Genomic DNA, 25,724 nt, shown 5'->3' with positions numbered 1-25,724 from the left:
TATTTAAACAATCTAAAATACTACATTGTACAGAAATATGTAGAAAAAGAAAAAAGTTGATAAAAAATGTGTCTGATGCAAGGGATGCAAAGTTTTCACAGGACAGTGATGACATGCACATCAACGTTTATGAGCTGAAAAAAACAACCAATTTTAAGCTCGGTGACAACACATTCTTTAGATAAACCAGTGAGGTTTTTAGAATAATTTTCTCGACCAATAAAAGTTTTAAAAATTCAAAATCACCAAAATTGGAGATACATGGCTTTCACTGGAAAGGGAATTCTTTTCAGTCCCGTTACCAAATAGTATTATTAAGTAAGGCCAAGCTTGTGCAGCGGATTTACCTCCCCTCTACTCAACAGGAGAAACAGCCCCCCGCCCCCCTGAGGACAGTCTCAGTACTGCACAGCTTTTCCCCTAGAGAAAACCTCTGCTACAAGGAAGGAAGGAGGGAAGGAAGGCGGGAAGGAAGGAAGGGAGGAAGAAGAGGTCCAGATGTGGAAAGGTTGGGTGTAAGGGCAGGTAAAGTGACAGCACTTGTACATGTGTGCAATGTCTTCATTGGTCCACTGCAGCATAGACCAAGGACTTGTGTGTGTCTTCATGCAGGTCCCAGCGGGCTGTAGATTTTAACAGAGCATGGATCACAATTACTGTTCCTCAGAGGGAGAACAGCAGAACTGAAAGCTCGCTCTCCCTCTCATACATCTGCTTTGTTCCTTTAGTGGAGCAGCTGAAATTCCCATCAGAACTTTACATCGTAAAGCACCATCATCATCATCGCTGCCTCTCTTTGGTTTTCTCCTTTGTTCTTCTGTTCTTGCTCTCCATTCTTTCATCCATAAGTCACACACTATTCCCTTACAATATTTATAAAACAGAGTAGAAGTGTGTTTACTCTTATTTTTAAAAGTAAAATCATTGAGCCAACTCCCTGTGCGGATTTTACTTTTGTTATGTTAATACGAGTTCGTGACAGAATGTTTTCAGCAGAGTTGTATATATATATATATATATCGTGTGGTGTGTGTGTGTGTGTGCGCGCGCGCGCGTGCATGTGTGTGTCTCAGAAGGCCTCAAACCATCAGCTAGCTTGATATTTGTCCACTCAGGACTCCGTCCAAGAACAAAAGATGGTAAAAGTTTTATTCTTCAACACACAAAGCTCACTAATCGATGCAACAGTATAAGTGTAATGAGTATATGTTATGGAAACATACACTTTAGGGCACACAATCTTTCAAACAGTAAAAAAAATCTCAGTAGAGATTTTGCACATGGTTGCTCAGGGTGCAACGGAGTCAGAGGTGACAGCGCTGATGACTAAAGCAGAAGTCACATCAGTTGGTGACACAAGGACACACACACGCATGAAACAAGCCACCTCGGAGGCAACATCTTGCCAGCTCATTACATTTACTTGGACAGTGGCCTTTAACACACAGTACCACCTAGAGAGCAGCACACGCCCACACACACTGAGTGCAGTGCAGATTCACTGATTACACCCTTAGTGTGTGTGTGTGTGTGTGTGTGTGTGTGTGTCTGCACATTCCAACTACTCCAACTAAGTGCGTGAAGGTCAGAGGTGATGACTTTTGCAACACGAATAGGGTTTTTAAATCTTTTCAATAATTACGGAAATAAAAATAATAATAAAACTGAATTCTAATTTACAGTTTAAATAGCAATTCAATAAACTAAATAAAATGTGTTCATTTTTTTAAGTGTCCTACAAGGCTTTATCTTTATCTTTATGTAACATACATATTCACAGGACAACAGAAATGTTAGAATTATGTTTCAAATAAGTGCATGTATTCTGAAAATATAAATATTTACAAATAAATAATAATACATCTATTGTGCATAAATATAAATATTTACAAATAAATAATAATACATCTATTGTGCATTTTAATATGCATAGCTATGTTTTGTATGTGATGCATAGTATATTAAAATATTTATGGAGATAAATGACATTAATAACATTTACTACGACTAATCGGTATTTATAGAGCGCATTTAAGATGACAAGACAATAAAGACAGATGTCAGAAACAGTGCCCCGAAGTCATTTCTGAAAAGATTGAAAAGAATAAAATGTAATGACGTGTTTAGTAGCAAGCTTGCACAGACAAAGCACACAGTGAACTGCAGCATATGTATTCTACTCTGCAAAGAGGCACAGATAAGTAAATAAATTAGACCTGTGCTCATTCTACTCTCTCTGTATTTTTCTCTGTATTTCATCATTTTATCTTAAATGCTGACCAAAAGATTTTTTAAAGTTATTTATTTAATAATTAGTCAAAAGTCTCGGTGTGATGTTGGCATGCCTTGCTACTCTTTAGACCGTCTCCTTGACTTCCAGTTCCCTTTAAGTGTATGACTGTGTTCAGTGTGTGCTTTCAGTATTTCTATATAGAAGCTGTGAAGTGAAATTCCCACCTGTGCTTTTTTCACTTTCTCTACTCATTCATTCAACTAGCTTCTGCTCACTTTTCCTTCTTTCATCCTGTATTTGGCTGAATACACACTCTGGCTCCCTCTCTCTTTCTCACACACACACACACACACACACACACACACACACACACACACACACACACACACATAAGACACACCCACATACAGCCGGCTCCCCTCCGCTCTGCTTTAAAGCGTTGCCTATCCAAACAGGAAAGTGGCCTCTGCCCCGGCAGCAGTGGAGGGCACAGCAGTGGAGATTTCATTAGTCACAGCTAACAGGCTAATTATCCGCTTCAGTGCACCTGTAAAACTTAACTGTGTGTCAATCTCACACAATCACAGACACTGCATATAGGTGTGTGTGTGTGTGGGTGGGTTTGTGGACATGTGGGTCTGTGGGCGGGTGTGAATTGGCGGGTGTGTAACAAACCCGTCTGTTTCTGTGTTAATATGTGAACTGTGTGTCAATCAGGCCTCTGTGGGCATGTGAGCATTTTATGTGCAATAGTATGGTTGGAAATCAAAGCTTTATTTATTTCAAGAAAAGTAGAGGAAACTCAAAATTCAACTAAAATATATATAATTAAGGAGATAAACAGCCATCAGCTTTGAGAATTGTCATCTACTTTTTTTTTTATTGTCTTCATTTTGCAGTATGAAACTGTGAAAATTAAATTGATGATCAAGTGTTGAACAATATTAGGAGAGACAGTCCGCTTAAGAAGAGCATTAGTGATTTTTGGAAATGTCTCTTCCTTTGTGTAAGGACTATCACAGGAGAAACATGCAAATCAGATGAATTTCTCACCACAAAAATTTAAATTTTATTCCAAGTGATAAAGGATAGTAGCATGCAGTGTGAATTTCATTTAGAACATAAGGTAAAGCAGCAGCTCTAATGCTGGGATTCTGTGATGTTCAGAGTTTTTACTTTTCTATGCATTAATCGGCAGTAATACAACCGTAACTTAAATTTTGTTGGAGCTTTATGTCGACGTGTAATTTAACAGCTTGTCTGCTTCATGAAATTCTACTAGTTTAGCCTAGTGATACCAGACGGATCAACACAAATTAACTTTCCATTTGGTTTCTTTGAGGGTTGAACTTTAGCTAAACTACATTGTAATATTTTCAGTTGGGACTATTAAAAAGCCTCATCTGGCTCCAAGGTATAGTTTAAGGTATAATCAGGATGTGAAATTCCAGTATTACTTTTACACTGCCAAGTTGGCTAGATGCCCTGTGACACTATTTTGATTGGAGGAGAGAAGGAGAAGAAAAACAAAAGGAAGATTAGAACAATCAAATGTCCTGTTTTAAGGTTTCTGTGTTTAAAACAGCCTTAAAAAGAGAGATGAAGGAGAGCAGGGGCTACTGATGTTCTTGAGGTTAAGGGAATTTCTCACCATTTTACTGCAAGTGCCCAAAACCCACATCCTGTCCCATGAATAGAGCTGCATGGACACACACACATGCACACACACACCGGTACCCCCTGCCTGTCAGCCTCTTTGTAGCCATGTTGTGATTGTATCAGATGTGGAGTGATAGAGGTTAGGAGTATGGGGGTGTTGGTAGGGGGATGTGTGAATTTGTAATGTGCTTATGCTGGGACCGCAAAGACAGGAGATAGGGGCACCAAAGCTGTGTTATACTCCCACACACTCAAACACAGATACACACTAACACACTGTAGGGAGTGGAACTCTAGCTCCCTGAACTCCTTTCATCCTACTGAAGGTGGAAGTGAGTGCAGAGGTTTCCTGGAGTCACAGCGAGATTCAGCACTCTCTATATCCTCTGCAAAACTACTGCCCACTGACAGCTAGTGTGTGTGTGTGTGTGTGTGTGTCTGTGTGTGTGTGTGTGTGTGTACGTGTGAGTGAGTGTGTGAGTGTGGTTCAAAGGCTCAGAGTGGACAAGGTTGAGGTGAGCTATCACTGTGTGATCTCCGAGGCTCTATGTATAACACATCACAGTTTGAATTATTGAATTAACCCATATAGCACCTTTAATAACGTGGCTCTGCAGAAGCGAGAATGGAGAACAGGTAAGATCAACTTTTCTACACTGTACATGGTTTAAGTCAGTATATTCTATCTCTATTCTATGTCTAGCACTACAACTACAGAGCCTTTTGAGATCATATCACTGAACCTCCATGTGTGGTGGTGGCTGAGGTCCAAGAAGGTCACCAGAAGCTAAAGAAGGAGCAGCAAATGGCGTCATTTCCCTTAACGCCAGGTTAGAGGTCAAAGGGGATCCACACCGGACAACATACCTACAGCACACTGCACCAGTACATAAAAGCCACGGCAGTTTGTCATACTCATTTTTTTTTTTACACGTGTTTACAAAAGAGCCAAAGGAGATGATTCCTTTTCACAAATCATTTTATAACAAGGAGAAAACTAGACCACGTTTATTGATTGCAAAATATCTTGACATTCATCTAATCATTGTGTAATAATTTGATGTAAAACAGGTTATATGAAGTATATAAAAAAATGTTGCAGTTTTAGTTGCAGTAAAGTTAAATCAAGAAACTAACATACTGTCTTTGACTATGATCACACAGAGATGATGCATGTAACAAATGATGAACTACACAGTAAAAGTAGATGTAGATGAGCTATTGCACTTTAGACAAGAGCTGGGGAGGTTCGTTGACTTAACTGATTATGGGAATACGTCAATTTGCAACAAGCGTTGAATGATGCTGTGCCAGTAAAAATGTGGATTCCCCCAGAAGACAAGCTGCGGAAAAACTTTGCCCACAATTCTCTTAAAGTGTGTCAGTATTTTAAACAGAGACCAACACTGTGATGCTCTGCAAGCTCTGTAATTGGAAATAGCTTACGACAGCAGTACAGCTGCTATGCACGAACAAAAGTGAAAGCACCCCCAGAGCGCTCTGTCAAGGCAGCATCTTCTTCTTGTTCCCACACAAGCATGATATATTAGTACTATCAACACATGGCATGTGTTTGTTAGTAGTTAGTAGTTTTTTTTTTAATTAGGTAAAATTAATTTCTGCTGTTATGGTAATCAATGCCATGTATGAGTGAGAAAATGACTAACTAAGGTTATACTGATTTACAGACTGTTAGTATTTACACTTTTCACACAAATGCAAAAATACATTTGCCAGTGATTATCTTACCTGCACATTACTACAGTGTTAAAGCTGCGCCACAACTATAGTGAGTTTTAAGTTAAGTACAAAAGTAAGTAAAAACTTACTGGTTCTGATACTGATTCACCAGGAACAGAAATTGTTGTTGTTGTTGTTGTTGTTGTTGTTATTACTACTACTACTACTACTACACAGCAGTGATTTGGAAATTAGACTCATTTTATTTAAAGTTAAAGAGTTATTATTGTAATATGCTTTGTGTGTCTCTTTTTTCATGACTGAATAAAATATTGGAATAAAAGATTTGATCATTAGTTTGGCTAAATTAATTCTTACATTAATCAAGTAATTAAAAAATAATCTGTAGAATAATCAATAAATGTTGTTGTTGGACCACCTGAGCGCTACCTGATTTCTACCTGATGCTCAGTCCAGTCAGATAAAACAATTGATTTAGCTACCACCTTTACCAAAATCATTGACATTCATCCTATGGCTCAAATTCCTTTCACACCTTGATGTTTCTCTCATAAGGGAAGTGAGTAAAAACATTTAAAGAGAAAGCTTGTCACACACCAGTTTCTTTGTCTCCCTCTTACCAAAAACTTTCTTTATCCCTTAAACCCACTGCGTCTTTGACAGGCAGACTCGCTGACTGTGGTGATTTTGTGTGTGCAGTGGACCATGACACACCCATAGCCACATGCTCTATACACACTTAACATATGGGTGTTGCCTCAAAAGCTGGGGGCACGCTACGCGACAGATCTCCCTGACTGTTCGAACTTTAACAACTTTTATTGCTGTTATTTACTGGAGATTATTCACTTATGATGTGGCACAGACGAGGTCACATTAAACAAATCTTCACAGATGGCCATGATGGATCTCCATACCAAACTGTCTCATAAAAGAAAGCTTGACTTTGTTTTTCACCTAACTGTGCTCTACAGACCCTAAGAAGGGTGAGTGCGAACAAAGAAAATAAATAATTAAATCACATGGCGCTACACACTGAATTTGGGAGGATACGAGCTTGGACCATTAGAGCTGGGAATTTTGATTTAGTGTGTTATGATGTGGTCGCAAAACAATTCTTGCCAAATACACTGAATGCACTCCACAAAAGAAGCAAGCTATAAACTTTTAATGCCACCTTTCAAGTCTACAGTGGGTGAGTATTTGATAATCCAAAGATTTTGGGTGGTGTGTTGCTTTAATGCACTCGCACACTGGTTTCAACATCCAGCCATGGTGGCACGACTCCTTCTTCCTTTATTTCAGCTTTTGTTCTCTGTGTTGCTGCTGATGTTCTACAACTCTGATTTGTATTGTCAATACATACAGCTAAAAAAATGTGACTTTATTTTCTATTCAGAAAGGCATCAGAATTCATCTTACAGAGATGCTACAAATTAATTATTTTTTATGAAGTAACACAGGCTCATTGAGTGCCAAAGTCCTAAAATCACTTCCTGTCTAGACGCTGTTCCGCTAGCTTCTATAATTCAGTACAATTTCTCAATGGGGGTTTTAGTCAACGCTCTGAAAAAAGTGAAACATCTTGTGTTTTTACTTTCTATATTCTAGGAAAAATGAGCATGCACTCTACTATGACACCTGCAATTAGGATTTGAATGGCTTGTGATTATAATAAGGTTTTTCAAGGAATAATATATTAGTATTCTAAGAATCTACTATGCATCTATGCTGTATAGGCCTTCCTGTCTACACCATAGCTCACCACTTTATTCAAATCTATTTAAATAAACAACAATATTACATCATTTCTTATAAACACCAGAGTAAGGTCAATGCATGTTTGGTTTGATTTCACTTGGGTTCTCCAACTTAATTATTTTTGTACTGATGCCACCAACTCCTGGAGGTGGTGCACACACTGTGGTCACATGTGGTCACAACAGACGCACACTCATACACACCAAGATCAGAGGATTTCCTGCTGCTCAGTGTGGTCGTGGCAGTGTGAGGGTACCTCCTGGCACAGAGCCTTAGCTCGACAGCACGACGGGGGTAGAGGAGAGTGTTTACACACTTGCACCACCACCACCACACAAACACACAGCCAGGTCCGGCTCCTGTCCCCCTCTGCTTCTCCATATAATATATCAAAGCATCTCTGGGTGTCTATGGATCTCACTAAATCCGCCCTCACTTCCTCAGCCACACTCTCTCTCTCTTTATCTCACACACACACACACACACACACACACACACACACACACACCATGCTTAGTGATGAAGGATGGTACCTCTCCTCTCTCTCTGGTCTCCAGCTGATGTACACACACCATTCCTGACAAAACACCTGGAATAACATCACAAACACATACACACACACACACACACACACACACACACAGTGGCGAGAGTGGCTGCACCGCTGCTGGGCCAAGATAACCAAAAATTCACACAAACAGATGTGGCACAGCAGAAGGATCTATCCCAATTATTTTGGCACTGTCCAGTACTAAAAAAAATTCTGGACTGACATATTTAACTGTTTTTCTTAATTTTGTAACAGAAACATTCAGCCAGATTGTACACTAGCAATTTTTGGCTGCTCTAGTAGCACAGAGGCCCCTTCCACAAGAAACAGATTCTTAAGCTAGGTATGGTTGCAGAAAAAAAAAAAAAAATACTCAATTGGAAATTTCCTCTGCCCCCGTGTTTCAAAAACTGGTTTAATGAAATGCTTTCGATATGAAAAGACACACAATAAATGAAAAAGATACTTGCACTCTAGTGTGCATGTTACGTCTTTGCCTCTTTTTATGACCTTCCAACCTAGGTCCTCTTTATCAGGCTACCACCAAATACACCCCCATCATGCCATAGCTATGAGTTTGTAGATTTTTGACTAAAATACCATTTTTTTACGAGCTTACGTTGACCTTATTTTGACTTGTTCATGACTCCTTTGTCTGCCAAAAGGCAGACACAAGGCTTCAGAGGGCAAGACTGAGCTGGAGGAAACAGTGGAACAAATGGTCTGAAGCAAAGACAGCGAAACAGAGAGAAGGCAAGAGACACAGAGAAATAAAGAGAAAGTGCGTGTTTGATTTAGCTCGTGTCAAAGAGTGACTCTGTAAGTACATCTGCACCTTAAAAATTCTCTCTGTGTGTTTGTGCACATGTGCCTATCTATGATACTACTGTCTATCTCTGGTCACTTCCTGGTCAGGAGGAGGAGGAGGAGGAGGAAGAGGAGCTGGAGAAATAAAAAGATAAGAGAAAAAACAGTGAGCCATTCACAGATTATGTTCCTTAGAGAATGCAGTGCTTTGTACAGAGAGAAACAGTGTGTGTGTGTGTGTGTGTGTGTGTGTGTGTGTGTGTGTGTGTGTGTGTGTGGGAGAGGCTGTGAGAGGAGATTCTTGATCAACCAAAAAAAAATCACAAAAATCTACAAGAATCCAATATATCAAAAAGGGCAAGTCTGTTTGATCTATATGTAGATACAAATACAGTATACAGTGTGCCATGCGTGTGGTCTCGTCCTCTCATCCTGTTTAGGAAGGAGAGTGAGACCCCTGTTTCCTTTGGCTCTGAACCCTCTGTTGTGACTACATTACAGCCCCTTCCATCACCACCCCCAACTCCATATGTCTCCCATAGAAAAGCCTCTCCACAGGCCCAAAACCGGAGTCCACATGAACCGGGTTCAGGCTTTCAACACTCTCCGCTCTAGCTTTTAATTAACCTCTTTAAGGTTTCGGAAAACGAGACAAACATTGTGTTGCTCTGCTATGATTTCAACAGTCGAACAGATTAGGAGACGATGCAAATGTATACTGTGGTGTTACTATAGCAAAACTCGAGTTTGCCCGACAGCACATCACAATTACACAAAACTGCAATTCCATAAATGTGATTTTTGATTTCACTTGCACCCAGATTTATTAATTACTGTTAACTAATAAGCAATTCTTGCATTTAAAGAAGTCACTCAATGTTTCAGAGCTGTTTTTCTGGTGAACAGCTGAGAGGGACTTCCTGGAATCTTGTCATCACAGCTATAGCTGGAGCCTCTCTGCACAGAAGTAGCAGGCAGAATGATAAATTATTGCTCTCGATACTCAAAAGAAGAAATTTGCTCTAAAACTACTAATTGTTGTTTGGACATTTTGTAACAGTGTGAGAAACTGAGCTGAACTGTTGGAACTATTTTCCTAAAAGTTAAAAAAGGCTTTTTAACAACATCTCTGTCTTACAAGATCATTACAAACTTATAGGATATACATACAGGCAGTGAGAGAAAGAGGAAACCTGGAGTGAATTTATTCATGTTTACTCAAAATATACAGAGCCCAGTTCCCTCCATCCCAGCTGAGCGCTGACAAATCCGCCAACCGCTTATCAAATTAAACCCCCATTAGCAGCATAAACACACAGGCTCACACACTCACACAAACAACCCATTACGAGCACAAGCATGCTAGTACCCCACACGTTTAGCCACTTTTCCTGTTCGGAGTGTGTCAGTCTCTTCAAATAATCCGGCACACCAAACTAGACATTCGTCTCCACTCTCAGGTAAACTGGTCTGTGTGTCGCAGACTGCCCCATACAACATGTGCTCCTGACCTATGCCGTCAACTGTCAGCGCCTGTCACGCTGCGTGTCCAGAAGTATGCGCAGATTTAGCCCCGTAACGTCACACCTGATGAGACACGGCACCCTGCATAGAGTCCAGTCTAATTCTTTCCATGCGCGCTTGTTAACATGTAGGATTTTCTTTGCAGCCACCATAAAGCAGAGTGTGCAGGTAACACAATCTCATGAACCTTCTCTCTGTCTGGCAGCTGCTAGAGGGATTTACCTCATAATGTAGTAATGTAAACCCCAAAAGTAAGACATCACCGTAAAAAGGACAATTTCATCTGTCTTCCTTCCTCTTCCTGTGTGGCCCTCGGGGGACTCCAGGCAGGTAGTGGAGGGTGAGAGATTGGGGGAAGCGGAGACTAAATGGAACACTTGATATGCACTCCATCAGCATAAACCAATCATCAGATGATTGTCAGGTAGACTGCAGTGTTTGGATGAACATGCCGAGGTGCATTTATGTGCCGTGTCCTAAGAACGGATGAAGGAGGAGTTTAGAAAAGCCCAGGAGTGAGCAGAGAAGTCCAAATGGCAGCAAAGACCCAAACTCAGGACATACTGCACGTAAAAGAGGAAGGGGTAAAAATAATCCAGCGTCGGTTCCAGTAAAGACTGTACGCGTCATTAAACAATGCTGCTGATGCTCCCTCAACACATTTCACACAACCTGCACGCATCACTCATCCATGTAGTTTAGCTCAATTACACCGACATGAAATGATTCACTCAATCAAATATAATAGAAATCACACCAAGAATCCCTTTTCCACACTTCCCTCTTATTAAACTGATACACGCAAGGAGGGCAACGTCTCAAAGTCTTTGCAAACGTATTAACAGTTTGCCAGAACTTCTTTCACACATCATCAGGGGTGTGAGTTATTTTGGAAACCTGTAGAAATAGACGTTACTCATGCGACTGCTTCACTTTCGTACTCAGCATTTGGTCTTGTTTGTAAAAAGTTTATAGTCTTTTGCTGAAACATGCTGAGGAGCCATATTCCTCCTGGCAAGATGATGTCTGAAAGCAGACTCGCAGTATTCGAGGTGAAATTACATTATTAACATTGCTTCTATAGTTAAGTATGCTCGCTCATAAAAAGTGGATCAAGAAGCTTTTTTCATTGTTTGTGTGTTCCATATCGATGCAGTCTGCGGCTCTTAAATGTGTGCTCTGAAATGAATCCAAACTGAAAATCTATAGTTCTGCCGTGTCCTTCTTCTTCTTCCTCCTCTGGAATTCTACTCTCTCTCTATTCTAATAAATCTGAAGGGGCCTTTTCCAGTTTTACAGGAACAGCAACTCATTAAATGGTTGATTTCAGATGGCAGAGTGTGAATGTTTTGAGTTAACTTTATTGATCTGTGAGTGGGTCTGCATGCCAGAGAGAAACTGACGTCCCCTCCGGCACATGGGCAGTAGATTTACACCTCCGCCATTCAAAGACACCTCTAAACCCAGATGGCCACAGGCCCACGCTCTCCTGTGCTGCGCTGGCAGAGACACTGTGGTTGTCTCTCCTGCATACATATTCACAGCAAAAATTACTCAGAAAAGGATATTTTATTCACTTACCTGCATGAATATACTTCTCTCCTCCAAGAGGACTGTAGTGATGCGTAGCAGTCTGCTAGTTCATGCCTGGTTTACTTCAGCCTCCTCGGAGCTTCAGTCCTGGCTGTCTGTAAGACATACAGAGGTTGTGTGGCGGTCATACAGAACAAATTCAAATAAATAAATGATTCAATTCTTAAATGATTATTTGAGGGGTTTTTCTGTTTTATTAGTCACTAAATATCAAGAAAGATGAACACGTTGCAGAGCTCGGGGTTGTTGGAAGAGAGAGTGTTGATAAACTCAATGAGCCAAATTTTAGCCCATAAACACAAAATTAATGACATGGAAGAAAAGAGCCAACCGATTTTATTTCTCTATGACGTGTTTTTTTCAAATATGGCTCTTTAAGCATGAACTAAAGATGGGACTCTGAACAGCCTGAAACATGTCACAGCTCGGCTTAATTAAGAAATCTTCGGCGTTTCAGATGCTGCAACTCTTACATGCCTCCCTTCGCCATATCAGCCAGGGAGAGCTTGGTCTGTCTCCTACATATGACATCACTCCCTGAGTATGAGCCATTTCCCATAAACCTCTACGGTCCCCAGGGTTTCCAACCCATGAGATCAGAGAATAGGCAGGGTGATTATGAAGAAGCAAGACTGCTTTTTATCGGAAGTAAGTTAAATTTTATCTTATCATTTGTTGTTTAAGCAACAACATGCAGAAACACGCAGGATACTTTGCAACTGTCGCACACTTTTTCATTCAAACTCCATCTCTGTATATATTATTAATCTGTTTGGATTTTCTCTTCCGTCTCGCTCTGTATTCGTCTCTCTCTCTCCCCCTCAGGGCCGAAAGCTGTGAGGCTGTAAGGTCCCTTTCTTCCCACAACTGCTCTCAATCGCCCTTGTGACTGCTTAGCTGTCAATCACTTTAACATCAGACCCACACTGAGCAGATCGAGTCTGCTGGCACACACACGGTCCACGACATGCACACACACATAAAAAAAAAAAAGGGTTTGCAGGGGGAGTGGAGAGATGAAGGGGGTCCTGTCAGCACCTGCTGGGCCTCACCGGAGAATCTGCGGAGACACAGATACACCCACACACACACATGCACACCGCAGGGCACTAGTTGTAAAGGTACCACTTTAATTTTGGCCGTATTTACTCAGCCTCCCCCAGAGTTGCCTCCAACCATGCTGTCCCACAGAGTCAGTATGAGCTGCTCTGCCCTTTAACCGAGGAAAGCGTTGGGCAGCTGAGAACCACGAGGCAAAGCACACATGTACAGAAATTAAATAGAGACACACAGGGGCACGCATGTACTGCAAGTGCAGGGAAGTCTGAGGTCATACAGTTTGTCACAGACCAATGTATAGACACACTAACATATCAACACACACCTAAAGTCAGGTATTTTCTAGGAGTAAGGAAATCCTGTAGAAATGTACAGACTCTATTCTGGAGGTCTCTTCTTATGAAGGCAAAGCCTCTCAATTAATTTCATCTGTTTCTGTCCAAAACCACAGTCACACACACACACACACACGCATGCACACACACATGTAACGTAAGTAGACACAACGCACATGCACACAAACATACACACAGTCCATTAGGCTCATGTGTTGGGCCCAAACCACGGCCCAGAGTGCTCTTTCATGGCTCCATCATTACATCAATAAGTCTTCACATTAATCTCAGCACAGCAGAGAACACAGGCTATTACCAGACCAGCCCTGCACCACAGAGGCTCACTCCGAAGCAGACATGGGCAAAATAGTAGTCAAATATATTCTGGATACTTGATAAACACACAAGGCGTGCTCGGTTTGTCTCGTTTTTGAGAGGGATGTGTCCAGTTTTGAGGCTGGTTAAGCGGCGGAGGATAAATTACGTATGCCTCAAGTAGTTCAAATGCATGAAACCATATCTAGATATATTTGGCCACGTGTGCTCTGAAAAGCCCTCAGAAGGACTTTTTTTTTTTTTATGTAGACTGCTGATTTAATACAGAGCCCAAAATTATTTTTGAGGAGCTGGTTTCAATAGTGACTAACGAGAATCTTTCGCCAAAGCCTTTTTCAAATCTGTGTAACATAAGATCATACCCTTTTAATGAAGCTCCTGAGAATAGTCTGAAAAAGAAAAAAAAAACATGGTAACTTTCAGAGATTAGCTTACTCCACCGCTTATTATGAAATCAGCCTTTGGTCTGCAGTTAAGAGCTCCTGTGAGGAAAAAGGCTGCACGGTTAATAATCACTATGATGAGCTAAGGCAACTAAGACGAGGCTGCCATCACAAACACAGCATCAATCACATTCAAAACATTTGGTGCAGTCTAATGTTAAGCTCAGATAGAGAGCAAGAAGGGCGGGGGGGATAAAGGAGGAAGAAAGAAATTGAGTGGAAGTGAGAGGCGGGGTGTTTAGCCCTCGTCTGTCTGGACAGGAAATGGGGTGCTTTAACCCTTGACCCAGGTTCACAATGCGGCTGTGAGTGTGTATGTGTGTTTATCCTCTTGCATGTGCCTCAGAACAGGTTCTTTCAGACACTGGTTTGATGGACACATGGTCCTTGTTGTCATGGCAGTCCATGCAGGTGTGTGTGTGTGGGGTTTCCTGCCCTAAGGTGTACAAGGACGGTGGGGTGGTTGGTGTTTATTATCCACAGTGCCAACGGGCAGCAGAGCACCACTGCTCCCAAGAGGTAAGAGGAATGATGGAGGAGAGGGAAAAGGGGGGAAGAATGAGGGATGGTAGGATGACTGCAGAAAGGAAAGGAGAGAGAGTGGTAAGCTGTAAAACTTTGGAGGAGCGTCCACTTTTATCACCCTGGATCTGTACTTGGATGAAAAAAGCTGTCAAGTATGTTTTTCACTCGTCTCTCATTCTCTGCCATAATAAGAGAATAAAAGAATATTGCCTCAGAAACCTCCGCTGTTCCCGGAATGGCAGCCTCAGCTCAGATGACCTCAGATATTGTTCCGTTGTATTCTTTTATTCTCCTTTCAACATTTCGGACCGCAAATGTGAGGTGGGAGGAGAAAAGGGGGGGTGCAGGGTGGAGGGAGTTGAGCAGTAGGGCCAAGGGTCACTTCTGGAGATTCTCCCCTGAAGGCAAGTCCACTGCAAACGGGGTAATAATAAACGTTTGGCGTTTTGAGTTTCTGAACCCCACCACCCGTCCCTCTGTCCTGAGTCCACCTACTACAGCTCCTGTACCACATTTACATCCATCAAAGTATCAAAAGCTTAACATTTACTTAAAGATTCTCAAACACTCAAAGGAAAACTGTCTATATAAATAAAACAAAGAATATCCATTCTTTTTTTTCTAATATTCATCTTTCCATTTTTTGGAATAGCAGTGAGGTACAAATTAAGAATTAATTTAGCTTAACTTAAGAAGTCTTGTTAACCGCCCTTAGCTCTCCTGGGAGAAAGAGCCAGGATTGTTATTGCCATCACTGTTTGCAAAGCTTGATTCAAAAACATTTACGAGAAAATGTGTATTTGGAATCATTTGAAGCTAAATGCTTAAATTCTGTGAAAACTAGTTCAGTTTATTTGAGCGGCTTTAAACCAAACAATGGCAACTTTAAATTAACTGAGGGTATACTGAAAACAAAATTGATGTCAATAAATTTTATAACAAATTTGATTTGCAATATGCAGCCAACAAAAGTATTTTAAATGTCATACTAAAAGAACATTACAACCCATTACAACTTCAAATTAAATCAAGATAAAAAAAGAAAAACTACTGAACTAAAAAATTAATGCCAGCAAAACCGCAACTTAAGAATAAAAAACAGAATAATAATAAAACAAACACACAGATATGTCCCTGCACATACACAGGGTTTAGCATAGTGGAAATATGTCTATACCACCCATCTAATCCCAAGCCTCGCCATCTGGGTTGTTTGTTTTTGTGTTTACTCTGGAATGTCAGACATCCGAAGACAAAGCGGAGAGAAAGGTCAAATCCACAGAGCTCCAAAGACTCAACAAACATTATTAAATTCTAATTTGTTATAAAAGGTTTGTGGAAAGTAGTGTAGTGAAACCATTAGCAATTTCTCTGGTTATTTTTGTGTCCTTAAAGGCTTTTATACACTTTAAATCTTAAGTACACATATGCTTGACAACTACGACACACATACCAAAACAGAAGGTCTGCAAATCATGTTGGATCTCGAGCGTACAGTATTTCTCAAAGAAATCTGATTGCAGGAAGTGATACATTGCCATATAAAACTGAACATGAAACTAAGAAGTAACCGAGGAAGCAACGGCTTAAAGGGTATTTAAGAGTTTTAGTAAGACAGCGATAGGGTGACAAAGTGTGACTGGACCCTACAAGCTAAGTTTTCTCATGAACGTATTTCATGACAGAATTTAAACCCTGAAAACAGAAGACGACTTTATGGAGATGAATCGATTATCTGATTTACATTACAATAAAAATGTTTTTGTCAAAGCCTGCATGGATGGATTTTTTTTATGTAATGTTAAGCTCTATAAACAAAAAGATCATCACGAAAACAGGCTCACAAGAAATAGAGCACTGGCTATTGGTGAAAATCTTATGAAATCATAGTTTCCAGCTCATGTGTCAGAAAAGCAGCTTGATCTATTGTTTGGAAATGAGGAGAGGAAGAGAAAAAAAGAGGGAACAAACAAGGATAGGGTGCTGAAAGGGTTGTTAAGTCTGTGATGGATCTTTGGCTTTCAAAAAAAAAAAAAAACTTGATTCCTGTAGTAACAATGAACTTTGTGAGGAAATATTACTGAAGCCTCCATGAGGGGAACATGTGTTGCTGTGTGGGCATTTGTATAACCAAGTGTGTGATTATGTGTTTTTCTGTGTGTATGTGTGTGTGTGTGCTGTGCACTCATTAGTGAAAAGCCTCAGTGCAGACTAGCTCCAGTTACAGTAGTAAACGCTGCCTTTGAACTTTTAATAGAGCCCTGAAACTCAACCAGGCCTTAAAAAACACAGATCTGCAGGAAAAGAAAAAAAATGGACAGAAAGAGGTGGAAGTAAAAATACAGAAAATGTATGCAAATGTATGAACGGAAAAGGTGAGATGAAGAGCCTGCATTAGAAACTGAATAATTTAGGTCATGTGATCATGAACCACGACACTGCTACTGCAATAATCTGCAACGTACGGGCTGACCTGAGTCAACAAAGAGGCCAGTAATACTTATGAAGCACAGCATATATAAACACACCTGTTGACCTGGCTGACAGACATGTGCACTCTGAAGTGGGCAAAAACATGCCAAAGCGTTATTGGCATATAAAGTGTCTCAAAATGCTCTCTCTGTAGCACACATACACTCCTTATCATCAATAGGGACACTACTTAACCCAGGCACCTGTGTGTGTGCTTGGACGCAGTCATTAAAACATGCATGTGTGTGTTTAACTTGACGGGTATTTATCAGGGTGGGTGTCTGTGTTGCAGAATATTCTGGTATGCATTGCAATAAACAGATGTGGAGTCTTTATGAGGTCTTTACAACAGGTTCAGCGGTGCCCCAAAGGTTTGTGTGCGTGTGTGTGTGTGGCTGGCTAAGCATACATAGGCCTAACATGGAAACCTCTAATCAGTGAACCATAAAAGAGACCGCAAGTGGAATTGAGCAGGAAAGGTGCGGCATTCTTCCTAAATGTTTAGAGAATTTTAATTGTTTCAATAATGCTGCTTTCATAATGCTGCAAGTCGCTGTAGTTAAAAACAAACTATTCTTATCTTCATACACCACCAGTGTTGAACCGATCCCATTCATCTTTTCTCACGGCAAACTTAGACTTGCACAAGTGTTACAACAACATTAACCATGGCTCTGTTTCATCTAACAGACTACAAAAGTCATGCATTATGCAATGCATTATCGTTATCAATGTAATTAATTACACCTGTGCTTTCCCTCACAAATCTGCTGATATGGAAGTCTGTTCAGTGATGGGAATGAGACGGGCTGTGGACAGGACTGTTTATTTGACTATGAGCTGTTTACAGAGATGGACGCTGTGGAGCTGAGCGACAGCATGAGAAAATACCTCTGATTATACACTGACACAGAGAGCTCAGCAGTGAATTCGCCTCATTGCTCATCTCTCAGGACCTATGAGCATCACTCCATAGCTGAGAATAATTATGTAAAGTCATGATTATGTTCAGTAACTACTATTAAAACATTTTATATTATTCTCTCCAACAATGTCTTTGCTTATATTTTGCTCATCTGGCCCTGAGGGTAACGCTGTAAGGATTTGAAGGAGACTTGCCATGTTATCCAAGTTTGGGTAATTATCAAATTACAGTACACCCACTCCCACTGTGATATCATGTGATTCTCCTGGATAAACATTTTCTCGGGTCTGACAAAGGGATCGGGACTTTTAGAGAATGCTATAAAACGCTACACTATTTTTCATTTTCACGGTTTTATTTCAAGGTTCATGAGCAGAAAGCATGCTGGTGTTTTTTCTTAATAAACAGTCCAGTGCATTCACACATAGCAAGTGCTGAGTGCAACTGCTGTCTTCAACTATAGACCTCTGATTGGCTCCACAACAGCGAGGATCATAGCTACTATTGAGACACTAAGGTCATGTCCTCAACAATGTTTTTTTGTGGACTTCAAGTTCTAAAATTAAAATATTGACATAGTTTTGAGCTTTTTCAAGCTGATTCCACTATTGTTAGGCAGAGTATGTTTAGATTTGACAACTTCTAAGCCAACAAAACAATATGAACACAATGGAACACCATTTAGAATTGAGAAATTTTATAAAACATAATTTAACAATCGAGAGTGTACAAAAAATATCTGAAAAATCCAAGACGACTTTTTCATAACTGTGAGAGTGATGAGAGGGCGTTGGAGAATTTCTAAAAGTCTGGCTACAGACGAGACTGCTGAAAGCTGAAAGGAGTTGCGAGCCATGGCACCTCGATGGGTTATTTCTTTCACAATCCTTGTGCATGCACGGGAACAAACAAAAACAGCTTGGGGGCCATCTTTGTCCTTTTTTAAGATTGTACAGAACACAGATCACGGTTCAGGTCATAGTGTCGAAATGTTATAGCCCTGTTTACACTCATGCTATAATTACACAGTTGTTAAAAGTCAACTTTTCTTAAAGCTACGAAAGCCAAATAACATAATGACAAAGTGAAACATAGAAACTGTTCATCTTATTCATCTAATGACCAAGAATTATGAGTTGACTATTAGCCCGCAAGTTCAGAGCACCTCCTGCTGATGAAACAATGATCACCACCTGAACCTATTGTTAAACAGAGCTGAATACTGTTGGTTTTATAACCAATAAAACTGTTCATCGGAAGAGTCTGGAGACGTAAACAATGAAAATCTCCATTTATTGTGTTTTCTCATTCTATCAGCATCTGTTTTTAACAGGGTAGGAGATTTGTGTTGGGAAATAAAAAATGAAACTTGACTTTTTTCCCCCTTTCACAATAAAGTCCGAGACAGATGACAGCTGTGGACACACAGAGTGCACGCTGCATGTTTTATCGCCTTCACCCATAAATAAAAAACGCAGAGTGGAAGAAATACAGTCAAAATATACGATTTATGGCAATGGCACAGGAGGGAGTCTGGAGATTTCTTGGACAATATGAAAATAAAACTGCAATAAAACTGCATGGGACTTGATTGTGGTCTATGGAGAGACATGGAGGGCCTCCAGCACAGCTAACTTTATTACTTCATCTGAGAGAGCAAGAGAGAGCGAGAGAGACATCAACAGATTCAGCGACCATTACAGTCAAATCTTTTCCCCTAAGTGGCCACAGTCTCCATCTGAGGACCCCCAGACCCTTTTCACCCAACATCCAGGCACACAGTGGAGGGCAAAACCTCCTCAATTTAATTTGCCCAGATTTTTATTTATGCGACCATCCCTTCTTTTGGTTTGCATAAATCTTATAATGTCATGGCAGGCATCACAGTAAGCACTATTAAACTGATGGTAGTTATATAAACATTGGGGGAGAAAGAAAAATTAATGCTTTTAAGAATAAAATGGATTATTGTTTATGTAAGTGGTCGGTAACCTTGTGACCATCGCCAACTGAATAAATAATTTACCGCCACTTTCATTGACCACAACATCACAGCGCTCAACTTTGTTGCTCTAAGCATTTAAAATCATTATGAGGGAGCCATCTTTCTGGTCAGAGGAGGGGGACAAAAGGAGAGAGAGGAGTCAGATGAAATATGGGTGATTTGAGCAAAAGATAGCTGGGAGATGTTTGAAAACAGTCTGCAGGCCACTCAAGGAAAATGCTGTGGGCCATGATTTAGCAGTAAGGGGTGTCCTCTCATATGAAAATAGCCTATTGTAGGGTGGCTGCATCTTTCTTGGCTGGAGCAGCGCATCAGATCTAGAGTTTCACAGAGCATACGGGGGACCGGCGAAACCAGAGACAATAACAACAAATATGCCCTTGTATTTTTAGGTTGTGATTATAAAGCCAGTTTCACAGTTTAATACTCCAGGGAAGCCAAACAAACTTTGTTGTTTAAAGAAACCAGCGTCCAGAATTGGATCAAATCTCTGCTGCTCCCAAATAAAATATGAAATATGAAAGAAGAGGGCACAAAATAGGTCTACAGTACATGGAGAGACTGCAGTTTACATGGCTTTCAAGTTAACAGATTAATGCGATGCACTAGGCTCTCTCTAGGAATATTGCTCTTCAAAGCAATATTTTTTTTTACTAATTTCTGATACACAGAAAGTACATTTTACATTTCGATATTGCATGTTTCTTTTGCATTATGCTTATTAAAATTTTTCTACTGCTATTACTTCTTTGATAGGGTTCTGAAAATGTCAGGTCACTAATCATTAAATCAAACATAATCAAATATGGAAAGCTTACATCTTGAATTATAAAAAAGGCATTTCAAAAGTACCTTCACGTTCGGACTGAAGACCGCACAGACTGTATGTACATTAGGCTTTCACCTCCAGTGCTGCCATATTTTATACTATACTGTTATGTTATACTTTGTTGCCATCTGCTGGCCAAACAGACATACTGACTAACCCAAGCTGCATTTTTGTACACTTTTACCCTGTTTGTTTCTGCTTTGACTGTTGAGTGACATAAAAATATGAGAGAAAATGTGTTTTCCGTGGCGCTGTGCACAATTTGCAATGAATACGATGCAATAAGATGAACTTCAAAGCTGACTCACTGATGGCATTGAGCTAGGATGCAAGGTGCAGTTCTGGCATATTTGTTGTTCAGTGACTTGCCCAAAATAAAGATAAATTGACATATTTCAGGATTGCATCAGGGACCCAAAACATTTGAGGAAAAATAAGTCTGTATAGTGCATTACAGGATTTCTATGTCCTTTTAGGGCTTGCTAAAGCTATTAAGGAAGACAACTTTCCTTCACACATCTCTACACTGTAAATCAATCTGGAGTTATATCTTATGTCAGAATCTAATTAACCAACAGAGTGCAGGGCCACTGGTCCATTTAACATAATTTGGTCACACTTTAAACAAAGTATGACTATCATATAAGGACAGTTCACATTTATATAAGCTTCGCTTAATATGCTTTCATATAAACTTGTTAACTTACAACTCCATGAGGAAAACACATGGCATTTTGATAGATTAAATATCAATTAAAACTTGAAACAAAAATACAAAACCTTGTGAACCACACAGACAAAACAGATATTGGCTAGTCAGCAAAGCCACAGGTGAAATTAATCAGAACTGATTGGACTGGCCGCAAAAGCACAGGTGGACCTAATATCAGTAATGACCGACTCTGTTTAAGTAACCCTAACCCTAACCATTAGAAGTGCTAATGCAGCTTTATTATATTAGCCACGCCTGTGGTTTTGCTGCTAGTATATTTCAAAATTTTAAAAAATTCAAAAGTCTGCCATGAAAAGAGTTATTAGCCTGTGTACCTACCTGCTGCACGCGTTTGTCTGTGTTTTCTCCCAAGTCTTCGACCAATTATTTTTGGCTAGCAGCTGGAAAATCAAATTCACAAACAGAATTTGATTATGGAGAGCCTAAAATTAGCCAAATAACGGCATAAATTATTAATTAACATTTAAAAATTATCGGGAATTTCATGTTTTGTGTCGAAGAGCAGAAGTTTCAGCAACGGCGGAACTGTTATAAAAGCGAACTTGAGTCACTTTGTTTGATATTCCTTATGATTTTATTCGTATTGGCTATGCTACGGCTCTGCAATAAATAGGGTTTGAACAAATATGTTGAGTGCTAGACAAATACAAACCTCAACTATTAGCCAGCCAATGTCTGTCGCGCATGCGTCCTGATGACTCGTGGCAACAAATCCCAGGTGTGTTCAAGGTGATTCAAATCACGTGATCACAAACTTAACTTGCACAATCTGACTTTTTTTCAAATTGCAGCAAATATGTAGATATATCCAGAAACGTGAGTAAAGCACGTAAGGTATCTTTTCTTTTTCCACAATAAAACATATTTGAGAAAAGAACCAAAGGATTTGTAAAATTCAACTTCAAAAGGGTTATGAGAATCATATATTGGCCTTAGTTTAACACTAGTTATGAAAATTATTAGATAGTTATATTCATGAACACAGAAATAGATTTATGATAAAACTCATGTAAACATGTAAGTAAATACATATAAGAGTCTCAAATAATAGAATGGATATGAGGTTATCATGTAGTATATCAATGCATGTTACCTGAGATGAAAGACTTTTCATTATAAAAACCCAACAATAAAGCATTTAATTTAAATCTAATTGTTCCACTGTCTTCAGAGTAACAATCACAGCAGGCTTCTCTTAATTGATTAATTAAATTTCCTCTCCTTGGATTGGGTATAAACAAACCTGCTTATACTTATAAACTTTTTTTGTAATGTCTGGCTATATAGCATAATCCATATTTCTATTTCTTATAGCTTCCTTATGTGCAGCTAACCCACAGTGTGCTAGACTGGCCTAGTATTGAAAATGTGTGGCACATTATGAAGTGTGAAAGATTCAGTTGTACTGTATATAAAGCAAAAATGGGAAAGAATTTCACTTTCAAAACTTCAATAAGTGCTGTCCTCAGTTTGTAAATGCTTACTGTCATTTAAAGAAAACATGATGGGACACAGTGGTAAACTCACACCTGTACCTTCTTTGACACCAAATTCAGAATGAGTGTGTTTTACTCTGAACTTGTATTTGTACTGTTTTCCACCTATATTCAAATGAATATTGATCAGGAAGAATTTGCAAAACATTGCCTTGTGTTTGTATTTATATTTTATACAGCATTTTTGTTGCTTTCTTTTTCACTTTCTTTAGAATTGTAGTTATATGACAACAAGGAAACTAACTTTGTCATAGAATTGTAGTTATATGACAACAAGGAAACTAACTTTGTCATTCAGCAAATAAACATGCAGTTTTCTCATGTGCACATATCTTGTTAGGCAAAGTCATTTCTATTACAACATGTCTCTTGAACACTGAAGGCTAGACTGGATAGAAGATTAAATGGTTACAGTAGTTATTGATTTTAGTCATGTTCTCTCCTGTGATGAATCACATAGTATTTTCAAAGCTCACAAATCTCTGTGCTTCTTGGAGCCAAGCAGGATTTGACACCACCATGGGTGTTTGTAGTTCTTTGACGGAAAGAAGCCTTCAAATCCCGACGAGCATTGCGCCTATTGCCATAGCAGCTGGAAGTTGGTTTGTGTCTCCCCATCATGGAGAGTCAGACTCGCGTCTTCGCTGCAGTGTTACCTGCTGCTGCTCGGGAGTTTGCCGGTCACGATAACGAGCAGGGGCTCGATGTACGAGCAGTTAACCGTCACAGTCCCGGTAACCGGCTGAGGGAGGTCCAGGTCACGGGAACAGCGGAGGTTTGTTGCCCGGCGGACCGAGCGTCGCTGCGGGTCAGCGTGGGCAGCAGCAAAGAGTCGGTCAACGATGTGACCAACAGCGTTTCACGGCGACTTGAATACATTTTACAGGCTGTCAGGTGAAAACACACAAGACCTCAGCTGTTTAACTTTAGCACGGGAGGACCAGAGGTTTGCAGTGTAGCCATTAGCTTTAGGCTAATTAGTGAGCTAACGTTAGGTTAGCTGTGGTAGTAGTGCTCTCACTGCAGTTAACATTTACTTAGAAGTACTGTGAATGTTTACTTAGCAATACTACCTCAATGGAAAACAAACATTGATATTTTTGCCTGAGTAGAAATACAGAAGTATTGTCAGTAAAGCATACTTAGAATATGAGTAGTAAAAGTACTCAGTAGTGAGCTGTCCTGGGTTACCACCGAAGTATTTAAGTGCCTCTAATTTACCACTTGTAGTAGGGTTGCACAAGTACTATAGTAATTATGGTAATTGATGAAGCAATAGTTAGACCAGTGGTTCTTAACCTTGTTGGAGGTACCCAACCCCACCAGTTTCATTTGCTCATTCACCGAACCCTTCTTTAGTAAAAAATAAAATATGATTTTTTTTACTGGTGCACAAAATGAACCGTGCATTAACATCACCTTGTTCAAATAACAAAACCAACACAGTGCATGAACTCACAACAACTTACCTCAGTGTGACTTCTGCTGTTGCCTTTGAGAGACCAGTTCAGATATGCGTGGCTTCACCTTGGCAAGTGCCAGTCTCATGTCATTTTCACAGCAAAGTCTGTTCCTTTTCTTAGTTTTTATGTCCAGCATCCTCGAAAACGATTGCTCACAAAGATATGTTGTAACAAATGGTGTAAAAAATTCCAGGGCGAAGGCTCCACCGAACCCCTGAGACCGACTCACCGAACCACTAGGGTTCGATCGAACCCAGGTTAAGAACCACTGAGTTAGACTGTATGGAAGACGAATGATTGTTTCTGTGTATGCACACTGCACGTTTGAATGAGCTCATTTCACCATGTCCCCTTAGTCTTTAAGTCTGTGTAAAGGCAATTCTGAGATTTCCTTTAAAATACATTAAATATGTTGGAAAATAGTTGCTGAAAACGTGAAAAGACTTTGAACGATATATTACTGAAATGTGGAGTTACGAGTTTAAAATGTCTTTGGTCTGACAAACTCAGAACACATTACGTACTTACTTTACATGGAATTTAAAGCTATACTTGATTGCGTTGAATGACATGTTTTTCTTCCATTTAGACAACATGGTGTCAGTGACAGAGACACTTCTGTGAGGAGGTTTCTCCACCGAGAGGCAGACCAGTATCACATGGACGCAGAGGTGGAGTATTTGAACAAACACTAATGATCCAAATGTGTCTTGATGCTGTTAATATTTCACTGACCCTATATTTCTGTTCCCACAGGTTGTGGTGACTTTCTCCGATTTTGAGAATATGGAGCGTGTGTGTCGTGTCCTTCTGGAGAAGCTGGACAAGAGTGTTTGTGTTGGAACACCGCACTTCTACCACAGTGCCGAATGCCTGAGTCAAATGAGGTATGAAAGAACACACACTGCAAAAGCACTTCTTTGGATGAAACGCAGCAGTTGCAACAAGTGTATGTTTGTCCGTGCTTTAGGCGGCGTGCATGTGTGTCAGCAGTTGAAAATGCTCAGCAGAAAGCCAGTGAAGTCAGTCAGCTCTTGGGCCAAACTCTGGGATCCCCCCTATTGGTCAGAGAGGAGGAGACAAGAGAGTGGAGGAATGAGGATGAGGAGGATGAAGGCAGAGGCCAGGGTGGAGCGCCCCTTCCTCAGCTTCCCTGTACACCCACAATCACTGCCTCTTCACGGGTGTCTGTGTCCTTCAGCCTCAGAGACAAAAGCAGGAAAAAACTCTGAAGACGTGAAGTTTGTCGCTGACTCATGAAACCAAAGAGCGAAT

General features: G+C 40.2%; 2 protein-coding genes across 4 annotated transcripts in view; one reads left to right on the top strand and one right to left on the bottom strand.

Moving 5' to 3' along the window:
• The window catches only part of LOC104930013 (hormonally up-regulated neu tumor-associated kinase homolog B), a 104,352-nt gene extending 82,128 nt beyond the window's left edge, over positions 1-22,224 (bottom strand). The window contains exons 1-3 of one of the 3 annotated variants that reach the window (XM_027284535.1): positions 22,143-22,224; positions 21,809-21,870; positions 11,817-11,923 (exon numbers count right to left, since the gene is read on the bottom strand). In XM_027284535.1, the coding sequence (XP_027140336.1) occupies positions 11,817-11,822 (6 nt within the window). In that variant the 5' untranslated portion in view covers positions 11,823-11,923; positions 21,809-21,870; positions 22,143-22,224. Of the gene's footprint in view, positions 1-11,816; positions 11,924-21,464; positions 21,515-21,808; positions 21,871-22,142 lie in introns of those variants that run through there. The other 2 variants (XM_019269860.2, XM_027284536.1) reach the window with 2 other exon arrangements.
• Positions 22,225-23,544: 1,320 nt separating this feature from the next.
• irak1bp1 (interleukin-1 receptor-associated kinase 1 binding protein 1) lies at positions 23,545-25,714 on the top strand. The gene is made up of 4 exons (XM_019269863.2): positions 23,545-23,880; positions 25,039-25,120; positions 25,206-25,336; positions 25,420-25,714. The coding sequence occupies exons 1-4, from the start codon at positions 23,606-23,608 to the stop codon at positions 25,679-25,681; spliced, it is 750 nt and encodes a 249-aa protein (XP_019125408.2). The 5' UTR covers positions 23,545-23,605; the 3' UTR covers positions 25,682-25,714.
• Positions 25,715-25,724: the final 10 nt, after the last annotated feature.

Source organism: Larimichthys crocea, chromosome XI, assembly GCF_000972845.2.
Source record: "Larimichthys crocea isolate SSNF chromosome XI, L_crocea_2.0, whole genome shotgun sequence".
Lineage (NCBI taxonomy): Eukaryota > Metazoa > Chordata > Actinopteri > Sciaenidae > Larimichthys > Larimichthys crocea.
The sequence above is the reverse complement of the archived record's forward strand: the minus strand, read 5'-3'. Positions and strand labels throughout refer to the sequence as shown.